The sequence below is a fragment of the Mobula birostris genome, chromosome 12 (assembly GCF_030028105.1).
Source record: "Mobula birostris isolate sMobBir1 chromosome 12, sMobBir1.hap1, whole genome shotgun sequence".
NCBI lineage: Eukaryota > Metazoa > Chordata > Chondrichthyes > Myliobatiformes > Myliobatidae > Mobula > Mobula birostris.
In genome coordinates, this window is record NC_092381.1 from 55,546,256 (window position 1) to 55,569,012 (window position 22,757).

Genomic DNA, 22,757 nt, shown 5'->3' on the forward strand with positions numbered 1-22,757 from the left:
GAGTTGATGAACAAATATCATATGAACACTCTCCAAAGATCGTGTCTGAACTGCAATGTCTGCCTTGCAATATTTTGCTTTTATTTCAGATTTCCAGTATTTGTAGCTTTACCTTAAACAGCAAGTCTTTTAATCCTTGTTCTATTGAAATAGTTCTCCTTTGGTTTGAGTTACCATGTGGAAAAAAAAAATCACCGTATAAATTAAAATACATTACTAAAGAAAATCTATGGAAAATTTATACTTCAATGTGAAAGTCTCTTTACATTTGTATTAATTTAAAATACTGGGAAAGGGAGGTGGCAAACATGGAGATAACGTGCACTCCTGAGATTCCAGGCAATTTAGGGCCTGTACTGAAAAAATAATGAGATTAGAGAGTTAGTTTGTAAACTAGGCCAGGGAAAAGGTGGGTGAAAGAGGGGAAATTAAGGAATTTGAAGAGTAGATTAGGGCAGTAGTAATTAAATGGCAAAGATATGATAGCACCAGTAAAAATGCAATGCGTAAGGAACATGGTTGTGGCAAAGTCAGAATTATTACCAGCAAATCCCCCCATCAATTTAAAATAAAAACATGAATTCATCATGTTTTTGGGAAACAAACAGATGTGGGGAAAAAGCAGCATCTCCCAGGGGCTTCCCATTTTAATTCCACTTCACATTCCCATTCCGACATGTCAGTACATGGCCTCCTCTGCTGTCACGATGAGGCCACCCTCAGGTTGGAGAAGCAACATCTTGTATTCCATCTGGCTAGCCTCTAACCCAATGACATGGCGTCATAGGTAGATAGGGTCGTAAAGAGAGCTTTTGGTACATTGGCCTTTATTAATCAAAGTATTGAGTATAAGAGCTGGAATGTTATGATGAGGTTGTATAAGGCATTGGTGAGGCCGAATCTGGAGTTTTGTGTTCAGTTTTGGTTACCAAATTACAGGAAGGATATAAATAAGGTTGAAAGAGTGCAGAGAAGGTTTACAAGGATGTTGCCAGGACTTGAGAAACTCAGTTACAGAGAAAGGTTGAATAGGTTAGGACTTTATTCCCTGGAGCATAGAAGAATGTGGGGAGATTTGATAGAGGTATATAAAATTATGATGGGTATAGATAGAGTGAATGCAAGCAGGCTTTTTCCACTGAGGCAAAGGGAGAAAAAAACCAGAGGACATGGGTTAAGGGTGAGGGGGGAAAAGTTTAAAGGGAACATTAGGGGGGTTTCTACACACAGAGTGGTGGGAGTATGGAATGAGCTGCCAGACGAGGTGGTAAATGCGGGTTCTTTTTTAACATTTAAGAATAAATTGGACAGACACATGGATGGGAGGTGTATGGAGGGATATGGTCCGTGTGCAGGTCAGTGGGACTAGGCAGAAAATGCTTCGGCACAGCCAAGAAGGGCCAAAAGGCCTGTTTCTGTGCTGTAGTTTCTATGGTTCTATGAACATTGATTTCTCGAACTTCCGTTATTGCCCCCACTCCCTCTCCTTCACCGTTCTCCATTCTTGTTTCCCTCTCTCACCTTATCTCCTCCCCCTTCCCTTTCTTACATGATTTTCTACCCTGTCCTATCAGATTCCACCTTCTCCAACCCTTTTTCTCTTTCGCCAATCAACTTCCCAGATCTTTACCTCACTGCCTCCTCTTCTCCCAGTTTCACCCATCACCTACCATCTTGTACTTTTTCCTCCTCTCGCTCCATCTTCTTACTCTGACTTCTCCTCTTTCTTTCCAGTTTGGATGAAAGGTCTCGGCCTGAAACATGGACTGTTTGCTCTTTTCCATTGCTGTCTGTCCTGCTGAGTTCCGCCAGCATTTTGCGTGTGTTGCTTTGAATTTCCAGCATCTGCAGATTTTTTCTTGTATGTAAAACAGATGTGGTCCATGCAGGGGAGTGTTCAGGATAAGCAATGTTGATTTGAAAACATCTCAGTATCTTTAGTATTCTATTAATTTATATTTTTTAGATACAGTGCAAATACGATAGATCTACTGGCTAAAATATTACACATAGGAAAAGAAAAGACAAAAAAGGGCCATGAAAGGTAAAACATTTATAGAAAAATATTACTATTTGTCTAGATTTTGTAAAAATGATGCACTGACAACTTAGAATTGATTCTATCGGTGAAATGTATTACCTTTTCATTTGTTTGTCATTTTTTATTCGATAGCAGTCCTTCGCAGCAATCTGAATGTGGTAAGATTTAAATTTTCTAATACTTTCTCTGTTAAAGTTTTATTTTGGTTTTGTGATGTAATAGTTTGTAATGAAAATCAAAATCATTCAGTTCATGGTATTGATTATTCAATGTAGGAGCTGGTTTTTTTTCTTGAAAAAAATCTACTGCCTTTTATTTATTTTTTGTTAGAAATAATTGCTGATTGGATATCAGCCATATACTGAAGTACTGGATTGAATATCAGCTAATATTGGAGTACCGGAGGAAAAGATAGAACCATATCCAGAAGATGTCTTTTCAGCAGTGCTGATCAAGTTTGTTCACTAGTATAAGAAGTACTAGGGAACAAACATTAAAATTATTTTTTTGATAAGGGCATACAAGCTGAGACACAGTCGATACTGTCGAGTGAATTGGTAACTCCAGTCAAAAGTGAGCATGAAACTTAAGACACACAGATTCATCTATAAATGGCAAAGGCTTGCGTTATCATTGGGGTGAATCATGCTTATTTTGCTGGTGGTTAACCTGTCAAATCAGGAATTTTCTGGTTATCCCTTACTGCAGACAATGGGAGCAAATATATTGCATCAGGGAGGCCTTGAAACTGATGCAAACATTGGGAGCTGACACTAATGAAAAAATGCAAGGATAGAGAAGTTGCAGAGAATTCCACAATAAATCAAGTGTTGTTGTTCTCTAAGGAAGTTTTATCAGCAAAAAATAAAAATGTAATTTGCATGCAGAATCAGTTTCATTGACTGCAAGTATGAATCTGGTTTGTATTCTGTGTTTATTGAAAGTCATTGACTTGCATTGAATATGGAAAGTAATTCATTCTTTAATATGACTATTACTGGTATGTAATAAATTTAAAATATAAATCCCAAAACAGAGATGATGCTGGAGAACTAGGTTTATTTACATTGCTTTCTATGTCATATTTGTAACAGGATTGGCATCAAATGCTTATGATGATGTCATAAGCGAGGCAATGACATCTATTGACAGGTACCTGCCAATATGAATCTTCTTACTTTAAAGGCAAATCAAATTGAAATCCTTATTCAGAATTTGTAAATGTACTTATGCAAATTTTATGCAGTTATCAACAATTTTACATTATTTGTGCTCTGAAACATTAAAAATAATCAAGGATAAGTTGGAGAGCACTTGAAAACTAGTGGGATATCATTGTTAAAGTTAAAGTGTAGTTTATCTGAACCTATATATCACATCAGTTTAATGCTTGTGAAAGTTCTCTTCATTCAGTTGGAGCTAATTTGTCTGTTCACTGGTTAGACGTATTAACAGTCCATAAAGGATGAGAAGTATTTTGTATCTGCAGGGAGAGTGAGGAAGAGCTCAAGCCTTATGATATCTTTAAAACATTTAGTTAACTTGTACAAATGGTCAAGGTCAGAACATGCAGTGCACCACAAATGGGGAAGACACAGACCTCAAGGAATATGTCCCATCTGTCACTGACTACATCTGTAAGTGCATAGACGATGCTGGTACCTAAAGAACGGTCAACTCCCAGCCCAGCCAGAAGACCTGGCTCCACTCCCTACTAAATGCCCAGGACACTGCCCCCAAGTCTGGAGACAGAACAGCTTTCAGAGCAGCCAAGAGAAACCTCATCATAGGCATCAAGAGAGCAAAGACTGCCTATGCACTAAAAATTCAGGAACAACTGTCCAATAATGATCCATGGTGTATGTGGCTGGGCATCAACGGCATTACTGATTATGCAAGGAGAAACAGCATCATTTAAACCAGTGATGCCTCCCTCCTTGATGCTCTAAAGAGCTTTTATAGACACTTCAAAGTTGCTGGTGAACACAGCAGGCCAGGCAGCAACTGTAGGAAGAGGTACAGTCGACGTTTCGGGCCGAGACCCTTCGTCAGGACTAACTGAAGGAAAAGCTAGTAAGAGATTACTAGCTCTTCCTTCAGTTAGTTCTGACGAAGGGTCTCGGCCCGAAACGTCGACTGTATCTCTTCCTAGAGATGCTGCCTGACCTGCTGCGTTCACCAGCAACTTTGATGTGTGTTGCTTGAATTTCCAGCATCTGCAGGATTCCTGGTGTTTATGTTTATACACACTTCGAGGGATGCAAAATAATCCCAGCAATGAAAGCTACCCCCTCCCCAACCAGATGAACAACCACTGTCTGTAACAGCAAAAGACGTGAGAAGGACCCTGCAGAGAATCACCCCCATAAGGTGACTGGGCCAGACAAAATCCCAGGCCAAATACTCAGGCAGTGTGCACGTCAGCTCACTGACACTAAAAAGACAAGTTATTGCAGGAGCCACTAATTCTGAGGCTGTGTCTCAATTGGACTGAAATGTTTGAAAATGATAGTCTCCTTATTTGTACTAATTTTCAAATTTCACTATCCCCAAACTGTCTCCTCATGAAATTCTTGGATTCCACATCTCATTCTCTTATCACATTCAGTTATACTTGTGCTTCTTTCCTCTTAAATTCCCAGGAGGTGCAACCTGGCCAGGTTTGGAAAACATCAAACTATCAGTGATGATGCAGACCCACCACTGGCACTCAGTCTCACCCAGGCATCTGTCTTGGACAGGGGCTCTGCAAATGGCAAAACACTGGGCACATCATGTCTTGTAACAAATGGCTGTATTGTCAAGCAAAGATAGGACTTGCACCAAGAGTTGATCATTTTTTAGTTGAATATAATTAATTTGCTCTCTTTTGGTAAAAGGACATTCAGGCAAAGCATCTGTAGAATTGTACCTCAGCAAGAAATACTTGCAGGATAGTTGAGAGAATTGATGATAAACCATCTCAAATTATTGTGCATCATGAATGTGGTTCCCAAACAAACAGTGGGTTTCTTAACACATTTATAAATCCTTAGTGCATTGGAAATGAATAAAATGAAAAGGAGATGATTGTTTTTCTGCAGAATACACACTTCCTGATTTAAATATATTATCATGTAATGCTTTGAGATCTGAGGAACAATAACATTGTCATAAATTTATCTGATTTAGAATAAAGTTGTGTCAGTTCTTATAAAGCTGCATCTGTTCTTTCCAGTTACTACTGGTTTTGGAAATCACAAAAATTAGCAGTTCATTGTAATTTTTTAAATTACAGCACAGTCTACAAATCTGTAAATTAATTAAAACTTCCTGTTTATTTCCTTTTATTTCTGATCATGGCTAACACAATCAAACCTTCAGAAGATCTCAGATCCATTCTGCTGATAACGGTGAGTCAAAAACACTCTGCAGAATGACATCTCCAAGGATTTAAGTTGTAGTACCACAGAACAAAGGAGTGGCCATAAAATATAGCTTTCCCCTCCCAGTCACTTTTTATAAGCAGCAGAGTGCTAGAAGAGTGAAGACTGAAGTGGCTGTTGTCAGAAATTAAACAATGGATACAGAAGATGGAGCACATTAATGGAGCTCCTTTTGATGTGGAGAAGTAATTGCAAAGATGTACCTTTGGCCAAAATAATACCAGAAATTATGAGGTGATAGACAGAAAATGGCTACCATGACTACGGGCGTTACAGCAAATCTGAGAAGGGAGATGAAAGGTTGGGAAACTAATTCAATATTACAGCTTCTTGTCCATTAAACTAAACACTATGTTTGGCATAAGCCGAACATTGCACATCATCAAAAACATGCCATCTGTACTGTGAAGCATGGTGGTGGCTGCATCATGCTGTGGGTGTCAGGATGTCTCACTGCAGCAGGCCCTGGAAGGCTTGTGAAAGTAGAGGGTAAAATGAATGCAGCAAAGTACAGGGAAATCCTGGTGAAGTCTGCAAGAGAACTGTGAGTTGGGAGAAGATTTGTTTTCCAGCAAAACAATGACCCCAAGTGTAAAGCCAAAGCTACACAGGAATGGCTTAAAAACAGCAAAGTTAATGTCCTGGAGTGGCGAGGTCAGAGTCCACACCTCAATCCAATTGAGAATTTGTGGCTGAACTTGAAAAGGGCTGTTCACTCATGATCCCCATGCAATCTGACAGAGCTTGAGCAGTTTTGTAAAGAAGAATGAGGAAAAATTTCAGTGTGCAAAGCTGATAGAGGCCTATCCACACAGAATGAAGGCTGCAATTGCTGCCAAAGGTGCATCTAATAAATACTGACTTGAAGAAGGGCAATACTTATGCAATCAATTATTTTGTGTTTTATATTGTTAATTAGTTTAGATCACTTTGTAGAGATCTGCTTTTACTTTGACTTGAAAGTGTTTTTCTGTTGATTGGTGCCAAAAATAGCCAAATTAAATCCACTGTGATTCAAAGTTATAAAACACAAAAACTTTCCGGGGGGGGGGGAGGAGGATTAATACTTTTTATAGGCCCTGTAATGCCAACATTCTGTTTCTCAATCTGAGTTTTCCTGTTGGACTTGTTTGTTTTAGAAGCACTCCATGAAGAAATGTATGATGATGTGGAACCGGTTCGCTCGGAGTAAGTGCTTATTATACAGTTATTTCTTCATCGATTTGCGTTCTTCACACTATAAAGAGATTCTAGGTGATACTCTTGGAAAATATCCCTGCTGCTTTTTCTCATCATTAAAATGGTATATTGGCTTTGCACGCATGGCCAATATTTATTGTTCTTAAAAAATGACGGTGAAACTCCTTCCTGAACCATTTGTAGCAGTTTGTTGTAAATGAGTGAATTATGGCCATTTCTGAGGCTATATGGACCAGATGTGTTCTCCCAACTTTTTCAAAGTTTTATTGTCACTATTACTACTATGACTTTATTCCATAAATGTAAATTCTGTAGCTGCTATGATGGTATACAAACCCTTGCCTTTGGCTTACTAGTCCATTAACAGAATTACTATAACATCATTACCCTATGGGGAAACCTTCATCAGCAGAAAAGAGGCTTGACTTTTCTTTATATAAGAGTAACAAAACCTATCTTGGTTGGCCATTCTCGTATAGAAGGCAAAATTTTAAATTCCTATCCAAAGGTCAATGCTGAAAAGTTGATTTTGGTGAGAATAAGATTGAGCATTGCTGATGTGCCCACTACTACAACCAGACACCATCTACAGCAGAGTTCAATTCAAAGATTCAAGATTCAAAAAACTTTAATGTCATTCTAACCGTACATCAGCTCTGCAGGGCAGAATGAGACAGTGTTTCTCAGGGGCAGTGCAATCATAACATAACAAATGCAACACTAAATAATAAACATAACAATAAATAGTAAAACACAACAGCCACATGTCAGTTAAAATTAAGTTATAAGTGTTCAGTGCAAGTTAAAAGTGTCCAAAGCAGAGTAAAGTAGAGCAGCTATTTAGCAGTCTGTCTGCCTGTGGGAGGAAGCTGTTTAGTAGCCTTGTGGTTTTAGTTTTGATGCTCCTGTAACGTTTGCCTCAGTGTTCAGTTCAATGTTATCTCCATCTCCCTAGTACTATAAAAAGAGACCAAATAAAAGAATTGGAAACGTTGTCCAAGGAAGAGATTGGTGATGGAGGAAACGAGAAGAAAATAAAGAAAATAAATAAGTCACTGGATCATCTCAGGTATTTCTCAAGCTTTGTTGCATTTCACTCAATTTATTGTTACTTTCTTATGTCTTCTCCATTTGAATGTCCTTTTTGCTTTTAAATGATTCTCAAGAGGTGGAGAATGCTGCCAGTTGTTCTCCATTCCCTGTTATCTTTGAGAGAATGTTGAAAGACTGCAGTTGGAGTGGTGAGGTACAGTATTGCTGCTGATTAGGAAGTTTCAGAATTTTGACCCAGTGATGATGAAAAATTGGCAACAAGTGATGTCATTGACGGCTACTTGCAGATGAACATACTGTTTGCATGTGCCAGCATTCATTTGTTTTCCAAGATGGGGACATTGCTGACAAGGTCAGCATTTATCACCCTTCCACGAGAAGTTTGTAATGAGCCTCTTCCCTGAACTTCTGCAGTTGTTCTGAAGAAACATCTCCCATCGTTCTGATAGACAGCTGCAAAATGATCAAATGTAGTTCCAAGTCAGGAGGAGGACAACCTGGAAGTGGTCATCTTTCTTCTCTCTCTGTTCTTCAATCAATCTCTTTTGGTCTATATAAAAAGTGAGAATACAGGATAATTTATATTAATTCAGCCTATGAGGTTCACAAATCTGACATTAGCTTAAGAATTTCTTTAATTTGGCTTCAGTGAAAGATGAATAACTTCTCCATCAGAGTTTATCTTTGATAAAACTATTGTGCCATATGAGACTCTGAGAGAATTAACTCGCTGGACCTGGTTTCATTGTGCTGTGGGGCTGGGGGGGTGTGGGGGGTGTGATTTGGTTGACAGAGGGCCATTGCTGGGTCCTTGAGAGTGTTATGTCAGATGGTAAGGTAAGCAAGCGGTTGTGGGGTGATTAAGGGGTTACTACAGGTGGCTAAGAGAAGTCAAACTAGAGAGGCACAAGGTTTATTTGTAAAGCTTAAAGAAAACTTTCAACTTCTGATTCATGCAAAAGCAAGAGCAAAATCTTAAACATGCCTTCCTCGGCATCATACTCCTACTTGTCTGTTCCTTATTAGGTCCAAACCTAAGTTTTGTGTGACAGAATTAAAATTTATCAGCATCTTGGCAAGGTCACAGATTTTGCTTTTGCATATTTACATGTGCCTGTCTGTCTCTACTTTCCAAAAACTCAGAGGTCAAGATGAAGGGTTCCGGCCCGAAACGTCGACTGTTGACTCTGTTCCGTGGTTCCTGCCTGGCCTGCTGAGTTCCTGCAGCATTTTGTGTGTGTTGCAGACGGAATTGTGATATTTCTGGAGGTGAATTCTCGATATCAAATTGAACCACCTGCTTTTTTTTTGTTTTTTCTTTACATGTTGAGGTTTGGGCATTTGGTCAGTGTTTTAGTTTGGAAGATGATAAATAGTGGATTTTTACATTTGTTCAGGACTCAATTTTTCACTTCCAAAGGATATCACAAAGTGGTTTTCAGACTATCACAGTGAAACTGTAATAATCTGGTATCCATGAGACTTTGTGCCAGAATGGCAAGTTTTCCAGACCGATGGATAATATTTTTGACAATGTCCTAACACACTTTAATTTCACATTTTTAAGTATGTTACAATGTATTTTAGTAAGTTTTTCAGTTAATGTGATGAAGTTAAGGGGAGTTGGAAAAATTCAAGCATTTCACACCCTAACTCAACTTCGTACCTACCTACATCCTTGATCCCTGATGTTCCAGTACCCAGTGATAGGTGGGCCACACACATGGCCCTCAGTCTGATCTATGACTCTGGGTGAAAACACCATCTTACACTGGACCCCTGGTTCACATTCTGAACTGATGATTGAACCAGATGCCAGTTAATTCAAATTTCAGAACAGTAGGATACCAGATTATCAGAGCTTTGCTATATTTTTGCGGTATCATCAATATCTTGTCATAAGCAAATAGGACATTTCACCTGTGTGAATGAGGTAATTCTAGAAGTAATTTGAATAACCTGTTAATCTGTTCAGATGTTGTTATTCGGGAATAAGTGTTGGTTGAATGCTTAGAGAATGCTTTGAACTCCTCAATTGTGTCATAATGACTGAGCATGAACTTGTAACGAGACACAGTTTCACTTGTGTCTCATTAGAAATGGGTACAGGTTTCCCCCGCTTTTCGAACGTTCGCTTTACGAAACCTTGCTGTTACGAAAGACCTACATTAGTTACCTGTTTTCGCTAACAGAAGGTGTTTTCACTGTTACGAAAAAAGGCAGCACGCGAAAAAAGCAGCGTGGGATAAAAGGTAGCGCGTGCCCTGAGCAGCCAAGCTCCTCCCCCGGAACTGCATTCTAGCCTTATACTGGGCTAGGCTTGTACTCTCTGGAATTTAGAAGATTGAGGGGGGATCTGATTGAAACGTGTAAAATTCTAAAGGGATTGGACAGGCTAGATGCAGGAAGATTGTTCCCGATGTTGGGGAAGTCCAGAACGAGGGGTCACAGTTTGAGGATAAAGGGGAAGCCTTTTAGGACCGAGATGAGGAAAAACTTCTTCACACACAGAATAGTGAATCTGTGGAATTCTCTGCCACAGGAAAGAGTTGAGGCCAGTTCATTGGCTATATTTAAGAGGGAGTTAGATATGGCCCTTGTGGCTAAAGGGATTGGGGGTATGGAGAGAAGGCAGGTAGAGGGTCCTGAGTTGGATGATCAGCCATGATCATACTGAATGGCGATGCAGGCTCGAAGGGCCAAATGGCCTACTCCACCTATTTTCTATGTTTCTAGCCAGCATTGCTTAAACACGTGCCTGTGAGCAGCCGTTAGCAAGGTGAGTTCTAAGGTATCAGAAAAGCCTAAAAGAGCTCGTAAGGGTGTTACACTTAGCGTAAAACTAGACATAATTAAGTAACCTATGTCGTTCATGTACTTTTACATACAAGCTGTAATGAATTATGTCAACAACAAAGATTGCTTTTATCAAAAAATATTCACAATTTTACTCACATAGTCTTGAAATATTAAGTACAAGCAGCATCCACCACTTCCACTGGCAGCTTCTACTTTGTGACTGTTATATTGATGCACTGTTGGACATTAGGTATATACTGGTGTTTGTAATGTATCCTTTTTATTATTTTCACAGTGTTAATTCAGGATCAGGATCCACTTTATGTAAGTTCACTGAAGAATGTTGAAGTTTGTTTTAGATTGAGTTATTTGGTATACAAAGGCCATTAAGAATGTGATGCACTGAAGTTCCTCATCTCACTTGACCCAAAATATTTTGTGATGTCACTTTACAATGTTTTTATTTCCAACAAAAATCAAATTATTTCAGCATTTTTCCTTTTCCTTTTCTATTTTTTTCATATCTGCCAATAACTTTGCAACCACTCTGTGATGGCTATGACAGAATTCTCACTTATTTCTGTTAGTGCCACCTACCTTGATTTGATTGATTGTTGCTCTCAGATAAAAGAGATTTCACTTTTTACTTTTTAACCATTTCCCTACTGTGATTTTTATATTCACAGGCTTAATCCCTTAAGACACACACTCTCATTTTCAATACTCATTTCTCCACTTTGCATTGTCTTTTCTTGTTAACCTTCTAAATTTCTCCTCAGCAGAGCCACTTGATTATGTGGAAAGCCTTGTCTACTTGTGTGATAATTTGATATGTATAGACACTGGTCCTGGCCAGAGTCAAGAGAATCCTGTCCAAATGAAGTAGCTCCCTCTTCCTTGACTACTGTGCCAGTGCCCTATGAATTGAATCCCATTTCTCCTCACCAGTTTGAGGTGCAGTCAGAGGATTGAAGAATCTAAAGAAGAAAGTGGTAATATTAAAGTAGATTAGTGAGTCAGTTTAAAGTATTATTTAGTCTATTTTCTAATTGTTCTTATTTTTTTATATTCCTCAGCTTTAACTACCATTGACAGTGATGAAAATAGTGTGTATGAGGACATTCCCAATGTTAAGGAACTCAGTGATTCAGAGTAAGTGATTAATTCATCACTATCACTTTGTCATCACTATACCTTGTACCCATCAAAGTGACATTTCTCAATAGAAAGCTTTTTTTCCTCAATTTTAATCTTTCTTGATAGCCTTTATTCGTACTGAGTATTGTTTTGGAAAGTTCTCCAAGTAGCCATAGTAAAGTGGTCTAGCTAATGAATGGTAACAAATAGTAACAAGAGTGTTTTGGTATTTCCCTATGCTCTTTTAGAAGCAAAAGTTCTAAATCAGACACAACTAAAAGAAACTGGGGAAAAGTCTTCTGGAAGCGTGGAGAAAATGCAAAGAAGACAGGAGAGATGAAATTGGAAGAAGGTAAAAGGTACAGCACCATATGTTCCACTTGAAGAAAATCATGAGCTCTGGGAGCACTGTATAATGGAGCATTTTTTTTCAATAATGGCTTGAGTAGTACATGTACTTTTGAATTTTATTTTTGCTGGCACTAATCTTGATTTTCCTAAAAATGCTTTGGGTAACATATGGTCCAGCTGTTTATGCCTGCCCCCTTGCCATCCCAAGCTGATGGTGGAGATTTGTGAGGATGGAATGTGTCTTTATTTATTAGCATCACATATGCATTTTAGATTTTGTGTTAACCCACAGGTATTTAAAATTCACGAATTAGTAATCCTAGCTGTCCTTACCAGAATACACAAGAGCTCTGGCAAATTATAATCAGCTTCTTGGACACAAGCATATAATTATACTGTTCTGGTGATGTCATGATGCTGCTGGTGAACCACGACAACGCTTTGTGGGGTGCAGAAAATACATCTAAATATACTTTTAAATATACCTCTTTTGAAATGCCGTCACTGCAATCTACAGCATGTAATTTCCCTCTAAGCAATGTACTTTTAAATTAACTTAATGATCTGCAGATTTCATAAATGTCTGAAGGTCTTGGCAGACCAAGCAGGTATGGTACCTTTAAGCAGATGAAAGGTTGTTGGCATGGTTGGAAACTTGGCAGGAGACGTGGACTCCGCCAAGCTGAATTGAAGAGGGGTGAGGCCCTCTTCCACCCAGCATTTTGTTGGCAACTGTGCAGCCACTGGAGAACAAAGTTTTGGATCTAAAGGCAAGTTGCTGTATCGGAGGGAAATGAGGGACTGTTGTACTCTGTCTGAGCGAAACTTGGCTGTCTCCTACCATGCCAGATACAAACTGGAAGTCTTCTTGATTTACCGAATGGACCAAACTGCTGATTTGGAAAAGGCAAAAGGTGGAGGTGTGTGTTTCATGATAAATTCTTGGTTGTGCTTCAGTGTGGCAGTTTTGTCGAACTCATGTTCCTCTGACCTTGAACACCTAATGGTCCATCTATTCTGTTCACCTAGGGAGTTTTCATCCATAATCCTGACCATCATTTACAGACCACCAGCAGCCAACTATAATCAAGTGCTTGAGTTACTGCATGATGCTATCTCCAAACAAGAAATAGTCAGGCACTTCAACTAGGCTTGTTTGAAGAAAACCCTGCTCAATTATCAGCATATAACCTGTAGCACCAGAGGTCCCAACACACTAGACCACTGTTATAAAGTAAGGAATGCCTACCATTCCGTACCCGGACTGAATTTCCGTAAATTGGATCACTTGGTTGTCCTTCTCCTATCTGTATACAGGAAGAGGCTAAAGAATGAAGCTCCAGAGATTAAAACAACAAACAGCTGGTCTCAGAAGGCACAGTAGTGGCTATGGGATTGCTTCTAGTTGGTTACCTAGGCCATCTTTGAGGACTCATCTGTGGGTCTGAATGAAATCACCATGTTTGTAATAGACTTCATTAAAAAAAAGTTGTAGACAAATTTGCCTCCACAAAATCAGGTAGAGTCTTCCCCATTCAGAAGTCCTGGCTAAGCCATGAGATCTGCATTCTGCTGAGATTTAGATTAGAGGCATTCAAGTCTGGTGACCAAGAAAGTTACAAGAGGTCCAAGTATAATCTCCAGAAAGCCATCTCTCAGGCAATGTGGCAATTCGGGACAAAACTTGAATCAACGAGGGATGCTCAACAGTTGTGGCTGGGCTTGAGTACTATCACCTCGTGTAAAGTTAAATCAAGTGATACAGGCAACAGCAGGGCTTCGCTTCCAGATGAGCTCAATGCCTTCTATACTCACTTTGACCATCAAACGTGGATGAACCATCACAAACTCCCACATCCCCCGATGATTTGTAATTTCATTCTCTGAGGCCGATGTGCGAGCAGCCTTCAGGAAGGTGAACCCACAAAAAGCATCCAGCCCAGACGGGCAACTTGGCCAGGTACTAAAGACCTATGCTGATCAACTGGCTGGAGTGTTCACTGAGATTTGTAACCTCTCACTTCAGCAGTCTGAGGTATCTACTTGATTCAAGCAGGCTTCAATTATACCTGTACCGAAGAAGAGTGTGGTGACTTGCATCATTGACTATCACCCAGTAGCACTTGCAGCCACAGTGATGATGTGTTTTGAGAAGTTGACGTATCAATTCCTGCCTGAGAAAGGACTTGGATCCAGTCCGATTTGCCTACTGGAGCAACAGGTCCACAGCAGTTGCCATCTCATTGGCTCTTCGCTCAACCCTGGAACCTCTGAGCAGCAAAGCTGCATACATCAGGATGCTCTTTATCAACTACAGCTTGGCATTTAATACCATCAACCCCTCAAAACTAATCAATTAGCTTCAAGATCTTGGCCTCAATACCTCCTTGTGCAATTGGATCCTTGATTTCCTCACTTGCAGACCTCAGTCAATACGGACTGGCAACATCTCCTCCACGATCTCCATCAGCACAGACGACTGTGTGCTTAGCTGTCTGTTCTACTTGCTTTATACTTATGACTGTCTGGCTAAGCGCAGCTCCAATGCCATATTCTAGTTCGTTGGCAACACCACTGCCATAGTGCAAATCAAAGGTGCACGTGGGAGGGAGATTGAAAATCTAACCAAGTTGTGCCATACCAACGACCTCTAACTCAATGGTAGCAAGACCAAGGAGCTGATTATTGACTTCAGAAGGAGGAAACCAGAGGTCCATGAGCCAGTCCTCATCGGAGGATCAGAGGTGGAGAGGGTCAGCAGCTTTAAATTCCTGGGTGTTGTTATTTCAGAGGACCTGTCCTGAGCCCAACACACAGGTGCAATTATGAAGAAAGCACGGTAATGCTTCTACTTCCTTCGGAGTTCGCAGAGATTGGGCAGATACCTAAAACTTTGACAAACTTCTATAGATGAGTTTATTGACTGGCTACGTCACAGCCTGGTATGGAAACACCAATGCCCTTGAATGGAAAATCCTACAAAAAGTAGTGGATATGGCACAGTCCATCATAGGTAAACCCTCCCCACCATCGCGCACGTCTGCATGAAATGCTGTCACAGGAAAGTGACATCCATAATCCGGAACCCCCACCACCCAGGACATGCTCTCTTTTCACTGCTACCATCAGGAAGAAGGCACAGGAGCCGCAGGACTCACACCACCAGATTCAGGACCAGTTACTACCTCTTAACCATCAGGCTTTTAACCTACAATGGATAACTTCACTTGCCCAATCACTGAGTTGCTCCCACAACCTGTGGACTCACTTTCAAGGACTCTCTATCTCATGTTCCCAATATCCTGTATATTGATTATTGTCTGTCTTTCTTTTTGTATTTGCACAGTTTGTTGTCTCTTGCGCTCTGGTTGAATGCCCAAGTGGTGCAGTCTTTCATTGATTCTGTTATGGTTATTGTTATGAGTGTGCCCACTGGAATATGAATCTTAGGATTGTATATGGTGACATGTATGAACTTTGGTAATAAATTTACTTAGAACTTTGATCTTTTGAGTGAAACGATTTAAACTATTCAGTAATATTGCACAGTAGTGTAATAGTGAATCCTTCAAGATTTAGAGATGTCTTCAAAAATTAGCCAATGTGCATAAACAAATAAGCAGCAACTCTTGCTTCCCATCAACAACATGATTTTATGACTATCTGTTTCTTTTCTGGTATCAACCCAGAATTGAAAAGATGTTATCCAAATCCACAACTTAAAACTCAGAGGTAATCATAAACTGTACTTATTCTTGGAACAAGTTGCTCTAAATTAGCAGTGTCAGATCTCTTTCTATCATCTATCTTCTTCTATCTTCTATCTTCCCTTGGAGTATGAATTTTTAATGACTTGGGAAGTTGCTCTGAAAAAAAGTGCTGATTAATGAGGCCTTTGCATTTGGTGCACAAGCTGGAGTGGGGAGAGTGGTGTTCGGGAATTGATCGGCCATTCAATTTGAAACAAGCTGAAATGTGAATTGAGGTGTTGATTTAGCAGCAGCAGGTGAGAAGATGTGAATGCTTTATGATACAGATAAATATGTGGAGTGGGTATTAGCTGTGAGATAATGTTTCATTGTGATTGATGATGAGGGAAGTGAGGTAGGAGTGGTCATTTTACTGAATGCTGTAGGAGAAAACTAGAACAGTCTTGAGGTTCAGTGTAAGAAATAGAAAAAGTCAGATTTGTTCTCTGCTGATATTGTACAGCCATTGAAACGCTTCCTTTGATCTGTGCTATGAGACTCATTTCCTCTGATCCTCAAAGACCACCTAATCAATTTCTGCATCCCCTTCCTTTGTTGGAGCAGAATATCCTTTCAGTACTGATTTTCACCAAATGGTTCCATTTATCATTAAAAAATGTATACAGTATACAACCTGAAAAACTTGTCTTCACAGACATCCACAAAAAACAGAACCCTAAAAGAATGAACAACAGAGAACATTAGAATCCCAAAGCCCCCCTCCCACCTTCCTCACGCAAGCAGCAAGCATCAACCACCCCCCACCACCTGTTTCAGCAAAATGTGCCAGTGCCAGCGCCCACCACACACCAAGCAAACAGCAAAGCACTCGGAGAGACCATGATCTGCAGTCAGCAAAAACTATTGTTTACCCGACAGTTTGATGTGCCACAGTCTGTGTGTGTGTGTGTGTATATAAATATATATATATATCTCACAAAAGGGAATGAGAGAGATCACCTGTTTTCACAGCCACAGGGGTGACTAACAGTTGCTGTTACAGCATGTTACAGTCCGCCGCGTTGCTTTTTATCCAGAGGTTCCCGACCCGAAATCAGCAGCAAACTCTACCCCCATTGAAAGAGAGAGTGTGCAACCACTTGACTACAGAGATCTCAGTCCGTACATCTGCCGCAGTGAAATCCTGATGTTTCACCTCCTTCGTCACCTCATTCGGCAACACCGGCCTGGAACTGGTCATCCATAGGGCTGCAACCCAGAGGCAGCATCTTCTAAACCGCTCCAAACTACCAAGTCTGATCAGAATCAGTTTTATTATTACTCTTAAATGGCATGAAGTTTGTTGTTTTCAACAGCAGTACAGTGCAAAAACACATCTGCAGTGGCCATTTTTTTGGTACTCCTGCTCAATAATGCAAATCTCTCATCAGCCAATCACATGGCAGCAACTCCATACATAACAGCGTGCAGACATGGTCAAGATATTCAGTTGTTTTCAGACCAAACATCAGAACAGGGATGAAATGTGATCTAAGTGATGTTGACCGTCAAATGATTGTTGGTGCCAGATGGGGTGGTTTGAGTATCTCAGAAAATGCTGATCTCCTGGGATTTTCAAGCACAATAATCTCTAGAGTTTACAGAGAATGGTGCAGAGGCAAAAAAGGACGTCTGTGAGTGCCATTCTGTGGACAAAAACGCCTTGTTAATGAGAGAAATCAGAGGATTCATGTATATTTTGACCCTGACAGGTTGCTGTCAAGCTTCCCTGTATGTGATGTACTGAACGGCATTCTGCATAGATGACTTACAAGCAAAATAAACAGCTGCATGTTTGTTCCTCACCTCTCCATCTCTTGTGTGCGTTATTCACGGCCACCCGGCTTCCCAATACCACAAATATAACAACTGGTGATGAGGTGACAAGTCTTCATGAGATATTTATTGTTTTGTTCCCTTCAGCAAGAAAAGGCTGTGTGCAATTCTGGCAGTACACTGCTGTGTAGGTGAAAAGAAAACGCTCACCACACTTCCTGCGGCCAAAGAATCCGAGGGGAAAGAATAAGAACAACACAGGGAAAAAAAGAAGACAGGGAGAGAGAAATGGTTACAAGGCCAGTTAATTTTTCTGGAACGTGATTATGTTTGAAAATGGCAACAATGTTTTGAAGTATAGGGCCGTATCCTGAAATGGCAGAGCAATGGAGCTCGTATACTGAAAGATTTTAATATTTGGCACTGGCAAATCGAATTTTAGATGATATTCATGTTCCAACTTTTCTAACTGCCGGAGGCAAAAACATTTAATTTATTATGTAGTCTAGTGCAACCTGCTAAGCCTGGCGATAAGTCTTATGAGGACATACAAATGTTTGTAGTTTAAAGTCATAAAAAATCACTATTCACCTAAAGCTTTGATTATTGCTGAGAGATTTAGATTTCATAAAAGGAATCAGGAGGAAGGTAAGTCTATTTCACAGTTTGTGGTGGCGCTGAAGCAATTGGCAGAACATTGTGATTTAGGGCAGTCACTGAATGACATGTTACATGATAGACACGTTTGTGGTCTGCACAATGAGGCATTCAGAATCATCAATTAATGTATGAAAGCATCAATAGCTCACTAATTAATACGACAGTGCTTCAGTACAAAATTATGTCGACTTTAAATCAATTTTTAAAAGCCTGAGAGGGCTCAAGTATCCCAAGGATACTATTACAGTGAAGTTGGTAGATCTTGACTGCTGGGTCTCTATATATAACCAGTCATGCTGGAGGAAGGAAGTCCAGTTAACTTTTCTGTATGATTTTTGGTAGCTATACCAGGTCAGTAAATTTAAGGATTAACTCCGCATTTTAAATGGACGCTACATTCACCAAACATTGTCTTTCTTCAGTTCATGTTATCATTATGGTACATTTTCAAGATTGTTGGAAGATGATGGGATGACAAGATTTCTTGATGTTTTTCTAGTTAGTTGCTGCGGTATTAATTTATTTAAAGGTACAGCAGGGAACAGGCCCTTGACAACACACTTGACCATTGTTACACCAACACTGAGAATGCTTACTATGTCACCCCATGCCCACACTTTGGCAACTGTGGTCACTTGGCCCTACTCCTATTCCTGGTGTACAGGCAAGGAGTGAGGACCACAGCACCAGTGGTGAGGATCACGATGGTATGGTCATGGGAGGCAGAGGAGCTCTTACAGGACTGCTTTGAATCAGTGGACTCGACCACATTCAGGGATTCTTCTTCAGATCTGAAGGAATATGCCACGATTGTCACCGACTTCATCAAGACCTGCTTAGATGAATGTGTGCCTTCAAGAACATACCCAAATCAGAAGCAATGGATGAACCATGAGATTTGCAGTCTTCTGAGGGCTAGATCTGTGGCATTCCAGACTGGTGATTCTGAACTCAACAAGAGGCCAGGTATGATCTACAGAAGGTATATTAAGAGTGAAAAAGCAATTCAAAGTGAAGTTACAGATAGAATCGGATGAACGTTAGCTCTGGCAGGGTTTGCAGGACATTACCTCCTACACAGTGAAACCTAACATCATAACTGGCTGCGATGCTTCTCTCCCCAATGAGTTGCATGCTTTGAAAGGGAGGAAAAATATATACCTGTGCAAATTCCTACACCATCTGGCGGCCCTGTGATATCAGTCTCAGTCACTGATGTCAGAAAATCTTTCAAGAAGGTATCTTGCAAAGCGTCAAGCCTCGTTGGAGTACTTGGCAGGGCACTGGAAACCTATGCTAACCAGCTGGCTGGAGTGTTCAAGGACATTTCAATCTCTCACTGTTGTAGTCAGAGGTTTCACCTGCATCAAAAGGGCATCAGTCATGCCTAAGAAGAGCAGGTAAGCTGCCTCAGTGACTATCATTCAGTAGCGCTCACATCTACTTTAATGAAGTGCTTTGAGAGGTTAGTCAAGGCTAGAATTTACTCCTGCCTAAGCAAGGACCTCCCACCACAATAGGCATACAGTAGGTGCAATTTCACTGCCTTTTCATTTGGCTTTGGACCACCTGGATGAAAGCACTACCTACATCAAGCTGTTGTTTATTGATTATATCTCAGCTTTCAACAACATTATCCCCTCAGTGCTAAACAATAAGCTTCAAAATCTGGGCCTCTGTATCTCCCACTGCAACTTGATCCTTGAGTTCCTCGTTGGGAGACAATACACAGGGTCGATCAGAAATAACATCTCACTGATAATCAACACAGGCACACCTTATCGACAGTGCCTGTCCTGTATTTTACAGTTGTTTTAGGTGTTTAATTTTGTTACGAAGTACTTAGAATAGCAGTTTTGTACATAAATTAACTTTTCTTTTTATTCTTTTAGGGAGAAGGTGAAAGGAATATTCAAAATCAAAAGGAAAGATCTAAGTGCAGAAAAGGAATCAAAACTAAATGAAATGAAAATGTTAAATGAGCAAGAATTTAGAGAAAATTTTAATGTAAGTTTACTTTTTCCTAGTGAATTATGCTGCAGATTTCAATAAAATTTTTTTGTGAAAATTACATAATACACACAGATACATTGGGATCAACATGATTTCCACTTTAGTTCTGCTGTTTGAAAATGCATAGCCTTGAAACCGTCATGAAACAAAAATATTTTCTATGTATAAATATTATTTGTTTAAAATTCTTCTGTACAAAGTAAATAGGCCATGTAAGGAAAAAGTAGGTTTACGCAATACGTGTGAGCATTGGTTCAAAGTCTCGATCCTCTTGCAGGTTAGTTTTTACATTGCTTTTTGCATCTCCTCTTTCACTTCCAACATTTTTTTTTAACTATGCCACCACTACCATATCCCCTAGAATGGACTTTGATCACATTCCCACAGCAGCTGATTGCAGCCTCAAATACTGTGCTTATAAATAAGTATAATCCTTCTCCAGTGCTCTGACCACACCTTGAGAACCCAGTTCTTTTTATTTTTCCCCACCCACACCAAACCACAAGCTGATGGTGTGTGATCTGGAACCTGTCTGATTTCCTCTGAAATGAGTGATTAGCAAGGGAACAGCCTTTGAATATGAAAGTTTGATTCTATTTCCCACAACTCAGGCCTTGTGCAAAAAAGAATCTTAGATCAGAGGGCTCACTGCGGAAAGTGACCATTAGCTCACTGCACATTTTCAGTTTAATCTGTCTTTTGCAATATGGAACACACTTTCTTGCTAATTAAACCTTGTGCATGATTCATTTTTGTTTTGTGAGAGAGTCACATAGATAGTTAGTAGCTTCCCCCTTGTTCACCAGAGTGAAATTGAGCTTCCTGGCTTCCTTCCCCCAGGGATATTTGAAATTGTGGACTTCGAATGAATCTGAAAATCTTGGCAGTTATATCTTGGCATTTTGGGATGTGATTCACACAGATCCTTAATGCTTTTAAAGTGTCCCACTGTGTAGCAAAAATGATACAAGCCTGAAACTATGACTGCTGAGAGAAGAAGTATGATACATAAAATATTCCAGAAATGGAACTAACCAGATTGCAACAAATGGATCAGATATGTTTAGAGTGTGGTTTAAGGTACATAATTTGGTATTTTTGTGCCCTTAATGTTCCAAAATTTCTCACAAATGAAACACTGGCTATGATTTTACTAAAAAGTAAAGGAAAAGTGTTTCCAGCAGTAAATTTCGATTAAGTTTTAAAGTATGTGGAAGTTAACAGTATGATAAACCAGTTGAAGAGGTGTAACAGTAGAACAGTTGATCACTACACCTGACAGTTAAATTTATGGAGGGATGAATGTGAAATGAGAGAGGTGGACTCAGACTGGGCTGGAAAAGATTGTCGATTTTGATTGGGGTGAAATTTAAAACAGACTAATACAAGGGTGGAATGCTTTACATGTAGAACTTGATCTGATGCAGTAATGCAGTTTTAGAGAAGTTCAAAGTAAATTTATTATCAAAGTACATTTGTCACCAGATACCACCCTGAGATTTGTTTTTGATTAGAAGGTTCAGACTCAGCCTTCAACAAGAAGTTGAACTGGCATTGATTGAACTAGAACGTGATATTATGTGTAGATAGTGGTTTCATTGCTAGAGTGAAGATATAGATGAAAATCGGTAGTTTTAATGCCGCCCACAGGTAGAATTAGAAGAGAATGTCATACAGAAATCTCCCTTTTTCCAAAATTTTGCTGCAAGACAAACTGCCTTTCTGTTTTTGCCACCACAGTGGATAAGCAAAGTGCATCTTATGAGGTCCAGGAGAAAAAAGTTCACATGAATTAAATTATACTTAACTGTATTGCAATGCACAAGCTTTGAGCTTAATTGCATTGAGAGCTCACTTTCATTGCAGTTGAACCTTTCTCATTTGTGAGTAACCATTTAACCTGTTGTGGATATTTCTCTAGTACACCAAGGAGATTGTTGTGGAGAATGTTGCAGTTGTGGAGCAGAATGTCGTGCAAGAGCAGGAAGGATCCTTATATTTACCAGTAAAGTCTGGAGAGAAGCTGGAAGTAATAGATATTGGAGAAGACAACCTAATAATTTGTCGGAATGCTGATGGTAAATGTAAGTGAATCTTCTGTTTAATATACACATGGAATTTAAATTGTACAGAAAACTACTCACATGATACAATGAATCTATTGGATACAACAGTAATCTTAAGTTTGTACATTTTATAGAAGGCATCACTATCTGTGGAAAGAGAAGCAATTAAGACTCTCGGACCTGAAACATTAACTTCCCCTTTCCACAGATACTGCCTCACTTGGAATGTTTTCATATCTGCAGTTTTTTCTACTTTCCATCGGTCTGAACCTGATTCCTCAAAGGGAAAGGGTGATGGCTTGTATGGCACAAATAATGGAAGTCTAATGTATGGATATTGGTCTGTAGTGAGTTACCTATCTTGACAAGAGTGGCATTGTGGTTGCTAAATTTCATCAGGGACAGGTCCTGCTCCTGGTTCCCAGATTAAATAATCTTTCTGGAAAATTAGCAAAGATATTTAGTAAGTTATAATTTAGCTGGAGGC

At 39.7% G+C, this 22,757-nt stretch overlaps 1 protein-coding gene across 1 annotated transcript in view; it reads left to right on the forward strand.

Moving 5' to 3' along the window:
* The window catches only part of LOC140205927 (FYN-binding protein 2), an 83,626-nt gene that overhangs the window by 54,869 nt on the left and 6,000 nt on the right, over nt 1-22,757 (forward strand). Inside the window, 11 exon segments of the mRNA XM_072273818.1 lie at nt 1,967-2,044; nt 2,174-2,199; nt 3,136-3,193; nt 5,405-5,433; nt 6,606-6,654; nt 7,622-7,735; nt 10,814-10,842; nt 11,595-11,670; nt 11,904-12,014; nt 20,084-20,198; nt 22,126-22,288. Coding sequence (XP_072129919.1) covers nt 1,967-2,044; nt 2,174-2,199; nt 3,136-3,193; nt 5,405-5,433; nt 6,606-6,654; nt 7,622-7,735; nt 10,814-10,842; nt 11,595-11,670; nt 11,904-12,014; nt 20,084-20,198; nt 22,126-22,288 — 848 coding nt within the window.